This window comes from Sinocyclocheilus grahami, unplaced genomic scaffold (assembly GCF_001515645.1).
Source record: "Sinocyclocheilus grahami isolate Dianchi unplaced genomic scaffold, SAMN03320097.WGS_v1.1 scaffold1115.1, whole genome shotgun sequence".
NCBI lineage: Eukaryota > Metazoa > Chordata > Actinopteri > Cypriniformes > Cyprinidae > Sinocyclocheilus > Sinocyclocheilus grahami.
This window is the reverse complement of record NW_015506294.1, coordinates 66,289-80,036: the sequence shown is the minus strand read 5'-3', so window position 1 is coordinate 80,036 and position 13,748 is coordinate 66,289. Positions and strand designations below refer to the sequence as shown.

The 13,748-nt window shown below is 36.0% G+C and overlaps 1 protein-coding gene across 1 annotated transcript in view; it reads right to left on the bottom strand.

Moving 5' to 3' along the window:
• The window catches only part of LOC107566934 (thrombospondin type-1 domain-containing protein 7A-like), an 83,930-nt gene that overhangs the window by 16,909 nt on the left and 53,273 nt on the right, over positions 1-13,748 (bottom strand). Inside the window, exons 14-23 of the mRNA XM_016252511.1 lie at positions 12,811-13,077; positions 9,553-9,731; positions 9,180-9,185; positions 8,244-8,377; positions 8,008-8,161; positions 7,109-7,250; positions 5,317-5,462; positions 3,675-3,849; positions 1,196-1,369; positions 946-1,041 (exon numbers count right to left, since the gene is read on the bottom strand). Of these exons, the coding sequence (XP_016107997.1) occupies positions 946-1,041; positions 1,196-1,369; positions 3,675-3,849; positions 5,317-5,462; positions 7,109-7,250; positions 8,008-8,161; positions 8,244-8,377; positions 9,180-9,185; positions 9,553-9,731; positions 12,811-13,077 (1,473 nt within the window). The remainder of the gene's footprint in view (positions 1-945; positions 1,042-1,195; positions 1,370-3,674; positions 3,850-5,316; positions 5,463-7,108; positions 7,251-8,007; positions 8,162-8,243; positions 8,378-9,179; positions 9,186-9,552; positions 9,732-12,810; positions 13,078-13,748) is intronic.

The following is a 13,748-nucleotide window of genomic DNA, read 5'->3' as shown; positions in this document are numbered from 1 at the left end:
CACAAGTGACCAGACTCGTGTGTGCCATCTGGAACGAGGTCAGTTTGGACAGTTTGACATAGAGGACAAATAAACATTTGAAAATCACAGGGATTGATTCCAAGTCGCATTAATATGGCATACAAAACTCAATTAAATCTCATATTGCAATGCATTTATGATGTTCCACAGCAGAGTGTGAGGGGCATACTTCTGTTCCCGTGCATTTCCACGCCTGCACCAAAACAAGGAGAGACGCAGAAGTACACACACACATACACATTAACATGGGAGGACAGCTGGAATAATGGTGAATGGGATTAAATGTGGGTGACACATTGTCATGGATTAAAAGCTTATTTCCATAAAGTATATACAAATGTATAAGAGGAGACAGCGAACACTTCAGCCTTTCCTGACAGGAAATGACAGCATAGGACGTCAACTTTATCTCAAACCACAGTCTGTCATCAAACACTCTCTGAGGAGAGAATATTGACGCTTCTGTCATAGTGATGGTTTCATTTTTTTTCTCTGAATATCAAAAACAGATACAGAGTGGCTTATCTCTGCTTCTACAATTTGTCCACCTGGGGATGCACCATTATTTTCTGCCCTCCTATATACAGTATAAAAATTAAATCCAAATATTAATTCATAAAACTTCTTCCCCTGGTTTCACAGACAAGGCTTAAGCTAGTCCTGGACTAAAATGCATGTTTGAGCGGTTTTAACTGAAAGTAACTTGCACTGACATGTCTTAAAATATGTCACTGCCACTGTTTTGTCTCAAGATGCACACCAGCAATGTTTTTTTCTACTTAAATGTCCAAATTGAACTAAGGTCTAACCCTGGCTTAGGCTAAGCCCTGTCTTTGAAACCGGGCCCTTATGTATTAATTCAAAATATTTTATTTGATTCTATTTTATTTTATTTCTTTTAATATAATTTAATTTCAAACACACCTGTGACATTCAATCCATCAGAGCGCTGGCACCAGACTTGTCGAGACGAGCCTTTCCATGGACCGATCATCCATTTGTACTCATAACACTGGCCCTCTTAAACACATAAAACAGTATTAACAGTGATACATTCAAAAAAATAAATACATAATGAAAACTATAATAATGTTTGTTTTTTTTACAATTTTGTAAACTCATTTTTACAGTGAAACTGTATTGTCTTCCATAAACGCATAGATTTTTGGCTCACCTGTACATGGTCTGGCTTCCCATTCCTGTTCTGGACACTGAAGAAGGTTCTCAGGTTCCTGGGCTAGAACGGCACGAGAACGCACCTGCACCGAACCAAATCCCAGATCGTCCCCGCTGATACAGCTCAGCTGACACAGGCTCCACACAGCCCATTCTGTAAGGTAACACTCACCTGACAAATACATAAACACCTCTGTCAGAAAACTCATGGGTAATTGATATTGGCATTTGCAAAGGTAGTTTGAAAATGTTATGTATTTACTTACTTTTTGTCATTCTGCTAATCGCAAAATTTAAATGTAAACTTTTTTTATTCTAATTATAGATGTAAAATACGTCACAGCTATAAATGTGAATTTTGCTGAAAAATGATATAAAATGGTGCTGAGAGTTCTACAGTGTTACTGGTAGCTGAAGGCATAATTAAATTCACCAAAATGTTTAATAAACAAATAAACTTTGCAAGTGACAAAGTTTCAACTCTGCAGAAGTCCTTGGGGATTTATGAGGAGCTCCAGGCACATAGTCTGTGTGGGCCTAGTGATTCATTAATAGATTTAATCTAAAACCCTAAAGAATTAAAAAAGTTTTTGCATTGTCAACCTACAGGGTCTAACAATAACAAATTCCACTTGCAGACTTTCTTTTTCTTTGTCAGGGATATTAAGACTTTTTTTTTTTGTGATCTCAGGGTGTTTTTTCAACAGAAGTAGGTCAGTCTGTCCCGTTGTAATAGCAGTCCTGATTTGTGAATATTTCCCAGAGTATTAATTATTCATAAAGTTGTCATTCCATAAAGCCCTAATCCTATGATGGTGATTATCAGAGCACGTGCGCAGCGGAACGCCAGAGACAGATGTGACACCTGAGTTCACAGAGTACACTCGAGTCTGTGTGTGAATAGCTGATGAAGTTACACAACACTGGGATGAATATTCAAATGCACAAAGGGTGCATCATCGTCATTTAAGAAACATTTGTGTGAAAAAAGAGATCGGAACAGGAAAAAATAGGGAAGACAGAGGGAGCACAGCGGTAGGTCCCAGATGGAGGTTTATAGAACGGGGCGAGACGGGATGTGTGCCAGGGAGCTACGCTTCAACAATAAAGAATGAATGATGGGGTCAAAGGTCAGAGCAAGTGAAGAACTGTGCAACTTTAAAAAAAAAAGTCACAACTACACTGTGGGCAAAGCATCATGTAACTCACACTACCACAACACAAATCTGCACTGACATGTGCGGGTGTGTTGTTACTGTCACTGTCCCCTAATAAATCCTCAATCACGACTCTCTACTACTGCCACAATGGACATGTCAAAATGTTGTCTTACTATCTGTCACTCACTTGCTGAAATAAAAAGCTTTCAAAAGCCTGTCTGAAAAATAAAAAAAATAAAAAAATATATATATATATATATATTTTTTTTTTTTTGTTTCCATCCATTTCCTGTGAAATTACAGTACTATAATGGACAACAAGCCATGAAGTTTAATTCTCCAGCTTGTATGAGGTAATACAGCAAGATATATGAGGGCGTTGAGTCATAGCTGTGATATCCCAGTGAATATTTCACAGAGTGTCTCATAAAAGATGCCTTGTAAATGTGCCAGAGTAGGTCTGACCAATTTAAAAGTGAGCTAACTGCTAGAGAGAGGAACACAAGATTGTGATTTTTCAAAGTATAAAGGCCAATTTATACTGCTTGATTTTTTTTTTTTGAAGGAGGAGGGAGAAAGCATGATATGTTTTTGCTAAACTACATAATTGGCTTTTATATTGTCATTACAATAAATAAAATAAAAACAATATTTATATATTTACTATTTACTTTACTAAATAACATACATTACCATTAAAACGTTTTTTTTTTACTGTTTTTGAAAGAAGTTTGTTATATTCACCAAGGCTGCATTCATTTGCTCAAAAATACAGTAAAAACAGAAATAATATTACAATTGAATTGTTTTCTGTTTTAATATATTTAAAAATATAATTTATTTCTTGTGATGGCAAAGCTGAATTTTCAGCATCATTACTCTTCAGTCTTCAGTGTCACATGATCCTTCAGAAATCATTCTAATATGCTGATTTGCTGCTCAAGAAACATTTCTTATTATTATCAATGTTGAAAACTATTGTGCTGTTTAATATGATATTCTTTAAAGAATATAAAGTTCAAAAGAACATCATTTATTTGAAAAAGAAATCTTTTGTGACATTATAAATGTCTTTAATGTTACTTCTGATCAATTAAAAATATATATATATTTTTTTTAATAAAAAAAAATAAATACACTTAAAATTTACATTTACTGATCCTAAACTTTTGAATAGTAGTGTATATTATAACAAATATTCATGTAATTAACCATGTGATTAATGTCTCACGTTATTACAATATCTTTGACAGTTGCTGAACCCAAGATTTACATCAGTGTAGTGGATTTACAACAGCATGTCGTCACAGTTGTTACCTGGGCAGGGCACCGTGCAGGACTCCTGCAGGATGATCTGTTTGTCCCCATCCACTGTCTGCTCCAGGTCTCCACACAGTTCCTCCTCCACCATACTGCCTGGATTCTTCCCCGAGCCATCAGACACAAAGCAGGACACGTTCCTGAAGCGCAGGCCCTCTCCACACCGTGCACCCTAAGGAAACAGGGAGTTTTGACATGAATGACTACAATTGGACACCAGCTGTGGTAAAAAAATTAAAATAAATAAATACACTTTTTGTACTCCTAGTGGAGATTGAGGATGAACTCTACACAGCGTCTTTGGAGCTCTAGACCTTGACAGAGCAAAACTTCTCATGGTGATACAAAATGAGGCAGGAAGAAATCCCAGCATTGTTTCTCCGTCCTCGTGTTCCGCACTGTCAGCTACCGGCATTATTTTTTTCATAGCTGCTGAAAATCTCTAAAAAGATGAGGCACAAGTGAAGCAATGCTGCTGGAGACTGCTGAGGGCTGTCAGAAGACACTTTAGAGACAGGCAGCCGAGAACAAAGGCCAGAGTCAATATTCTCTCACAGCCTGCACTGTGACGGGGGCATGAGGTACGAGGGGGGAAGGAGAAAGACAGAGACGGGAAGAAAGGAGAGAAGAGAGAGGCTGTGTCTTCTGTCTGTTGTCTTTAATTAAACCGCCTGTTGGGTCCTGAAAACCAGACTGATGACAGGAGGAAGACGACGGCACAAACGCTGCGGAAAGGCCAAAGCAGGAGAAGATTGGGGAGTATTCTAAATATACCTAAACACTGCTGCAGATGAAATGAAATGAAGTGATGGTGGTTTACTATAGCAAAGTGTGCCTCAAGTAAGATGAAACCTGCTTAAGATGTTTATATCGGAAACGTTCATTGCATTACATAGGTTTTATGCAATCAGGTTACTTTTTTACGCATTAAGGTGCGGTCACATTAGTCAAATTTCAGCAACATTTCACAACAAGTCCATTGTTCATTGTTGATACATGAAGCTCAGGTCACAAGCAGTTTTTTTTGTTGGTCAATGTGGTGGATTGTGGGGAACTTTTTCACCCTCATGCAAAACTCCCGATCGCACTGATTCCTATTGAAATGACTGGATTTCACCCTCGTCAAGCAGCGGTAAATGTGCCAGCACCTTTACTAAGATGCTTTTTCAAATAAATAATGTGAGTTCATTGTGCATTTATTTCATTTATTTACTGACAAATATTAATAAATTCAGTATGTTGGGAAAATAGGACTATATATGTACGCACATATTCATACATTGCACAGATATTGTAGGACAATGTATTGTATGAGTGAGATGGGTAGCTGTTACAATTAATATATTTACTTGTACATATACTGCCAAACCAAAAATTATTCAGACACCAGATATAATTTTTCATATTGTTTTACTAGTGGGTGCAGAACACTACAGTATAGTTAATTTATGTAAGTGAGGATAGCAAAATAAACTAAACTGTGACATATTATACCCACAAATTCTTCATACACTTCATATTTACACAGATATTACTTTTTTTTAAAGAACAGCATCCATGAAGTACAGCTTAAAATATATAATTCAGCTTATTGTCCAAAATGAATAAAGAAATCTGAGTGATTGATCAGCAAACTCACCTCAGATTTGCATGGAGACCAGGCGCTGTACCTCCAGCTGTAGCAGGGTTTAACAGGACAGGGCTTCCACTGCTCCAGCTGTGAGGAACATGGCCGTCCATCTCCCTGAGAGGCCTGGATCACAGTTCTCCTTCTCCAGAGCTTCCCTACAAAAAAACATTGAAAGAAAAACAGATGTTTCATGTTGCTGCATTGTAATGTTGTTAAAATTTTAAAACCCTTAGTATTTGAGGTTCGCTGTGGTCACAAAATAACATTTTCTATAAGACATGACAAATGCTATTTTAAATTCACTCACATACTGGAAGCACAACTCCCTAGTTTTTCTCATGCTTGCTAAAGATGATGCATCAAGCAAAGTGACTCCTCCAATGAAATAAAGGCTTTTACAGTAAGTGAATCATCTCATGTTACACACACACGCACTAATTTCAGGTAACTCAATCCCCCTCCAATGGAAAGCCAAAAAACGATATGTGACCTGAAAGTCTTCTTTTCTGTGTAGTAATGTTCCACCCATCTGTGAATAACTTAATCTGCCAGGCATTTTTCAAGCCTAATTCCAGGCCCTGAAACCACTCTGAATATTCATCTCTCCCCCTCTTGATTTTCTTAAATCGATTCTGCAGGGCCGAGGAGAGGGATGGAGAGAAATGGAGTGTAGGTTCTTTCGGGCAGAATGCATCCTGCTGTTTAAGAGTGGCGCCCAGGGGATGCTTGCAAATAAAACTCCTCCTCTCACAAGAACAATTATTTTGCATGGCAGGTTGTAACACAAAGAACTAAATAACAAAACCTTTATAAAACTTCAAAATGTGTGTTACTAAAGTGAATACAAAGCAAGTACTTAAAGGTATTTATGTATTTTCCTTCTAAAAACCTATCAGTAAAATACCACTGCTAAACCTAAAAATAATGACCACTCATTTCTTAAGTAGTGTTAAGATAAAGTGGGTTTCTCTCTGTGTATGATCCCATATTCAGCTTTCTTCGTGGATAGGTTTTGGGGTCAATAAGATCAGTAAGTCAGTAAGAAGGCTGCATGAAGTAAACACTGTAATAGTGTCAACTATTTTTACAGTTTAAAAAAAGTAGTTTCTGTTTTAATATATTATAAAATGTAATTTATTCCTGTGATGGCAAAGCTGAATTCTCAGCAGCCTTTACTCCAGTCTTCAGTGTAAAAAAAAAAAAAATGACTGAAATAAATAATAATAATAATTATTATTATTAAAATGAAAATATAAAAATAAAAGCTAATAAATACTAATAGTATATTACTAAAAACATAATACTAAAATAACACTTAATACTAAAATACTATTTCACATTACATTTGTTCCATGTGTGAAATAGTAAAAACAAAATTATTCTTAGAGGGGAAAAATAATCTAAAATGTTTTATTTATATTTGTATATTTTATTGCATTGCATTCAGGATATACTGTGCATTTTTTCATGCATTCCCTAGGATTCAACCATCATGCAAAATCTATTGTTTGAGCTAAAATATACAAAATAGACAATGTGTAAAATAGTAAAAACACAATATACAAAATAGACAATTAATGCTGTTATCAAGTTGAAATTTGTTTATAATCAGTATTAGCAAAAGTCACGAGCTTCCAAACTGACTCTTAAACTATTAAAATGAACATGGATGGAAATGAAGGTTGAGAGGCCAGATGACAGATGAATAGCCACATTTGTCAAATCAGATCTCAGGGATTTCTTAGTCTTCGCATGTATCTGGCAGCCAGCATGTTCTAGTTAAGATTCAGTCAATATTTACCTGTAATATTATAGGAGTAATGGAAGCAGTTGGTGTTCAGGGTGCACGTTTCTTTCTCTGTAGTTGAAGGACACTGTTTCTCTTTCCCAGGCTGACGTCTAGGGCTGGCGGTCCTCTGCCTTGTACTATTCACATTGCATGGCTTCAAAAAAACAAAGCTTTCAATGAATAAACGATGATCAATGAACAACAAAAGAACAATCAAATGGAAAAAGAGAGGACATCTTGAAATATTCAGCATATGTGCAGCGGATTAATTTCGCTTTCACATTTTCCTTGTTATTTCAGACGTTGGCAGCTCTTTCGGAGGGAAATAAATTCCTCTCTGATGTCATGTGTAAGATGTTTTAAGCCTTCCCGCATTTTCACCGCAGGGCTACTCTCAGTATCCATGGCAATTAGCTACCCTTGCAGTTTGGTGGCAGCGTGCCTGGGAATCACACTGAGACAGACGTAAGTAACCCTCCCCCTGAGAGATTCCTCAATAATGCCTATACACACACTTATGCCACAGCAAGCGATTTCATGTGTGAACTCGCAACTCGCTCTGAGCGGCCAACCCCATCCTCGGTTTTCTTATTTCGCTTTGTATTTACTGACCGCTGGTGCACGGCTGACCTAAAATGCTCGATTGGTGTTGAGCAGCTCTAAAGAACATGCGGTGTCTCAAACAGGAGATGGAAAAAAAAGGAAGAGGTACCAGCCTGGCTAATCTGCGTGCATTTAAACTTATCATATAAAGGCTGGGCTTTCAGGGGACATTTGCACCGAGAAGTGTTGCGTCAGACACACCATGCAGTTATGGTAGAGCCGATTATCCATCACAACACTGTAGGGGCAAATAAGATTGTGTGCTCTACTGAACATTAGATGTGTTCCTGATCAATGTTTCCTCTCACCAATGGGCATCGACTCCAAGGGCCCCAGTCAGTCAAAACGCAGTCCCCAGGACAGGGCAACTTGCTCTCTCTGGCTCCAAGCGGCATCTCCTCTGGATCACAGAGATAGTCTTCTACTGGTTCTGAAGGTCCATCAACAGTGTTCTGCATGCACCTTCATGAAAAGAAGCATCTATTAGGATTATCATGCACTTTCTAAAAAGCTTTGTTAATGTTGTTGTTTGAGACAGTCATACCTGACTTTCCTCGTCTGTACACCTTCCCCGCAGTTCTCCTTCAGATCAACATTACTGACCTTCCAGACACTCCACGGCTCAGCCACCCAGACATACTGACTGCAGTCGCTCAGACATGGTACCACTTCATACACCTGAGAAACACCACAGAGGTTTCAGCTTGGTCGCCAGCTTTTTGGAGAATGATCATATTTTAAAAGCTTTAGTGGTAACACTTCACTGTAAGGTTTTATTCAGTTAACATTTGTTTGTTCTTTAGTTATCATGAACTAAAAGTGAACTAACATTCATTTACAGCATTTATTAATTCACTGTTTAAACAAAAATATTAAGCAACTTTGAGAATAATAATAAATGTTTCACCAAAATCATTTGCACTAAATCTGTATATTACAATGATTTCTGAAGGATCATGTGACACTGAAGACTGGAGTAATGATGCTGAAAATTCAGCTTCGCCATCACAGGAATAAATGGCATTTTAATATATATTAATACATTAAATGTTGCAGCCTTGGTGAGCATAAGAAACTTCTTTCATTTTATTATTATTATTATTATTTTAATTTAGGTAATATATTAACTAATATGAATTAATGATCTAAAATGAACTAATTTATGTTACTTACTGATGTTAATTAAAAGCATCTCAGTAAACAAGAAAAAGTTGCATTCAAAGGTAAAGGCCATTTTCCTTTCAATTATTTCACCTACATAATATTTATGAGCCAAGCCAATCGGGTTTATAATGTGCCCTGTCACTTTTAAGATCATTCCTATGTCCTTGGACCTTAAAGTCATACAGTATATTCATCAAGAACTTGAATTAATAATTGATTAAAAAAATTATTAATTAGCATAAAAAATTATCATTCAAAAATAATTGGTTAATCACATATGCACCACCATCAATCATTTAAAACCTGAGATTTTTACCTGAGCCTGTTGCAGAATTCCCGCCATGATGAGAGAGAGAGAGAGAGAGAGAGAGAAGATGAAAGGGAGAAATGCAGAAAACAGAGAAGTTGTTACATGCCATTTATTAGTCACTTCCAAAACCTCAGAAGATCGTTTGAAGCTGTGTAAATTCACATAATTTTAGCCTAGCAATATGTAATGCTCTAAAGTTACAATATACAAACAATATCCCATGAATATGTGAACATAAACCACACTGATGTGCATTTAAAAAACATGTTATTCCATTTAGTCCTTTGATCCAAAAATGTACAGCAGCCCAGTAATTAATCATTAAAAAAATAAGACAGGCACATATTCATTAAAAAAATATAACAGGCTCCCTGTATACCTGATTGACATGGTCCAGTTTGGGGCAGGGCCTGCCACCGTTATAAGGTTTCTCCCGAAGCCACTTGGACCGTACTTTGACTCCACTGCCACAGGACTTACTGCAACGGGACCAGTTTGACCACTCGCTGAGCTTACAGTCAGATGGACACGGGATGATACACGCTTCCTCTATGTAACCTACAAGAGATAAAAGTGAGATGAATGAAACTTAGTGTTTCTATTAGAGTAAGTCAAACCAACATGATACAGTTATGATGCTGGTTACTGGAGTTAGTCAAATAAATTGTGACAGATGAAACAGCATCGAGTGTCTATGTTAAAGCAGCGTAAAGGTCAAGGTTGTGGCATTTGAACTGATATGGTCTGCTGAAGTTTCATTTTACATCACAACTTGCAAAGGTCATAGTATTTTTCTGGAATGGGAAAGCTGCATGAGACAACTCAAGTCCTGAACATTTCAGAGGATTATTCAAACAGCAGGTTTTAAGAATTCCATGTTAAGTGCTTCATAATATGTTGCTCCTTCAAACCTACAAGCACAGCAATATCAGATAAAAAAAATTAAAAAATGAAAAGCTGAGCAAACATTATGGAAGGTTGCTGTTGAAAAAGTCTCGTACCGGCAGGGATTGTAGGTGGGGGGAGTGAATGTACAGCGCTCTCTCCCACCTTCAATACCACGACTGAAGTGGCCTTGAGCAAGGCACCGAACCCCCAACTGCTCCCCGGGCGCCACAACAAAAAATGGCTTGTGCTCCGGGTGTGTGTTCACGGTGTGTGTGTTCACTGCTGTGTGTGTGCACTTAGGATGGGATAAATGCAGAGCACTAATTCCGAGTATGGGTCACCATACTTGGCCACATGTCACTTCACTTCATTACATTATATTAAGTATTTGCTCAAAGTGTTCAAAGACTATTTAAATACATTATTGTGGTAAACAGTTTAATAGACATCACAAAAATTAGCAATCAATGTTAAAAATTAGCACAATTCACTTCTTGAATTGTGCCATGAAATGAAATGAAAATTGCAGTATTTGATCTCACAATTCTGCTTTTATTTCTCACAATTTTTAGGTTATACTGTATCTTAGAATTCTGAGAATAAAAGTCAGAATTGTGTGTTTACTAAAATTGAATAATGCAAATTGCTAACTCAGATTTTCAAGAACAATTGCGAGATGTTAACTCTAAATTGTGTGATATAAACACACAATTGTGAGAAATAAATTCAAAAGTCAAAATGATGTAATTAACTTACAATTCTGAGAAACTCTAAATTGTGAGATAAACTAATAATAGTGATAAAGTTGGAATTGTTAAATAAAAAGTCAAAATTATTTTTATTTTTCATTCTGTGTCAAACATGGCCCTCCACATTAATTGCACCAGTGGTGGGGAAAAAAATCTTAATTCTAGATCATTTGTAATTCTAAATGTAAGAAAATGTCATTTTTAAATTCAAATTAAGAAAAAATAATAATAATAATAATTTAAATTAAATGTAAATCTAATTTAAATGAAATTATCTTAACACAATTATAGTAGTATAGTAAATTAATAAAGTTAAATTATTAACAAATAAAATATTGTTCATATTTTATTAAACACCTTACTATTGTTAAACAACTCAATCAAAACTAACAAAATAACACATGATGATTCTTATACAGTCATGAATATACTCCTTTAAAAAAAGGATATCTGTATATACTTTTGAACCAAAATCCCTATCACAGAAACTTCTCACAGTTGGATTAAAGACATTCAACCCCCCCCTACAAATTGCCTTGGGCAACATGTCAGTCTGACAGCCTCACAAAATGGCAACTATGCTTCAAATCATGAGGGCTATGGGGTCTGAGTGGAGTGAGGGATGTCTCAGAGGAAGCAGGATGAGAACGAGAGGAGGCAGAGAGAGAGAAACACCCTGCCTCCGTCAGCACATCTTCACTCTAGGGATGCCGAGTCTTTGAGCCAGTCGCAGGCCTCCAGCTGAGAGCGTACAATCCATACTATAGGATTGTGACTCATAAAGAGAGAGGCCTTAACGTCACAGAGCTCCTGCATTGGCCACGGGATTCCACATGCTTTCATCTAACGCTGTAGTTTGCCACAGTCTAATCTCGGGCTCAGAGGAACGGATTGTCAACTGCTCGTTTCTGAGCTCCTTGCTGCAGGAAGTGGCTAGAGTTGTGGACCAAAATTAGATTACGAACACTGTTGTGGAAAGCTTATTTTCTATTAAGACAAGCCCTTTGCTTTCTTTACTTGGGAAGGACTCACTATAAGGAATGTTTTTGATAGACATAAATGCTTTAGTCGAGCATCACGTAAATAAACTTGATTAAAATTGACATTTATTAACATTTAATTCAAAGGGAAACAAGTTTTTTTTTCCTCGTTGTGTAAGCAAAAACTCAATTTTCTTTTTTTTCAGAAAACAAGACTTGATTATTAAATTAGTATAATAGATACATAGTAAATTTAAGAACAGTAAGACTTAAGAATGTTTAGATCTTTTTATTTGAAAACGAGATAAAAAAAGACAAAACTACTCAGGAGACAAGATTATTTGTTCTCTTTTTGTAAGCAAAAACTCAATTTTCATTTAAGAAAACAAGACATGATATATTAAATTAAGAAGAAAATGAGATAAAAAAGACAAACATACTTCATATTCAGTTAGAGAATAATCTTTCACTGTGCATATTTTGAAAAATCCTCCATACACTGACTACATTTTAAATAATAAGATTTCAGTTTAAGCTAATTGTTTTATATACATAAAATCTTTCTTTATAAAACATATTTTCTACTATCCATATTAGTATATAAAAAGTAAATATATGGTTTAATGTTGCACTCATATTTATTGTTATTTTTGTAAAAATAGATTATTTTGCACATTTTTAGTATAAATAAAAAAAAATATTACAAGTACTACTTTTGTTGTATTATTATTTTGTGTAAAAAGAAGTTGAGCAAAATGAATGAACATAAGAAAATATAGCCTAAATTTACAAGATGATATTTTTGTCAAAAATTAAAAAACAAACAAACAAATAAATAAATCAAAAATATGTGCAAACATTAGCACTCTTCTCGACAAAGTATAACACTGTCCCAATCAATGACGCGAGAGGGACAATCTGTTTGCGTGACCAATGGTAGATAGGAAAGTAAATGAATCATTATTTTTTATAATGACACTAGTGGCGCAGGATTGATACACCTCGACTTTTTTCACCCACCGTGACTGTTGCAGCGTGACGTCTCCACGAGGCGGTTGTCCTGGTCATAGCACACCATGGCTTGAAACCGGTAACCCTGGCCACACTCCTTGATATCACCTTGCACTTTCATACCCAAAAGGCCCTCTATTCGCCCACCCTCGGGCAGGATGCAGTCGGACCAGTTCCCCACGGGCTGGGCATTGTACTTGTTGCAGGGGCAGTACTGGGTTTCGCTCAGAGGATACATCTGTGTGTTTTTACATTGTTCTCTCTTTTTGCTTTTACCTGTGCCAGAAAAATCACACAAACATACAGCAGTTACAGATAACAGATCAAAAGTTATAAGGCCATGCTATCCATTTAAATATGATTTCATGTTCAGGGAAATAAATCTTTTGTAATAATATAATACGGAATGTTCCGCTAACAGAATGATCCTGTAATAGTATCAAACTCCCGTGGTCAAAACACACTGATTTGGTAATCATGAGTAAAGTAGACTTATCCAAATTGAAAGACCTATTGCACTAATCTTATGTAATCCTTTTGCAAAGTTACTTGACTTACAGCAGGTCTTCCAAAGGGCAAATAGGTCTTTGGCACACAAATTGTATTTTGTTAACCTCTAAATAACTAACTAAACTTCTCATGGCACATTATATTAAAGGTTAAACCACATTTCTAGCTTAACTGAGGTACAGGTAAATGCATCTAACAAAAAAATAACATTTCGCAGCACAGAGGGATTTCCTTTGTACATACACATAACAAATCTACTGAGAAAATTAATCAAAAAATTAAAAATTCACAATTATTTTTTAGCAATTACAGCACTAAATCTGCATGTAGTTCTGTGACAGAAGCATTTCTTCTATGCTTTCATTTTTCTCTCTTTTATATTACAAACAAACACATACATACATACATATATATATATATATATATATATATATATA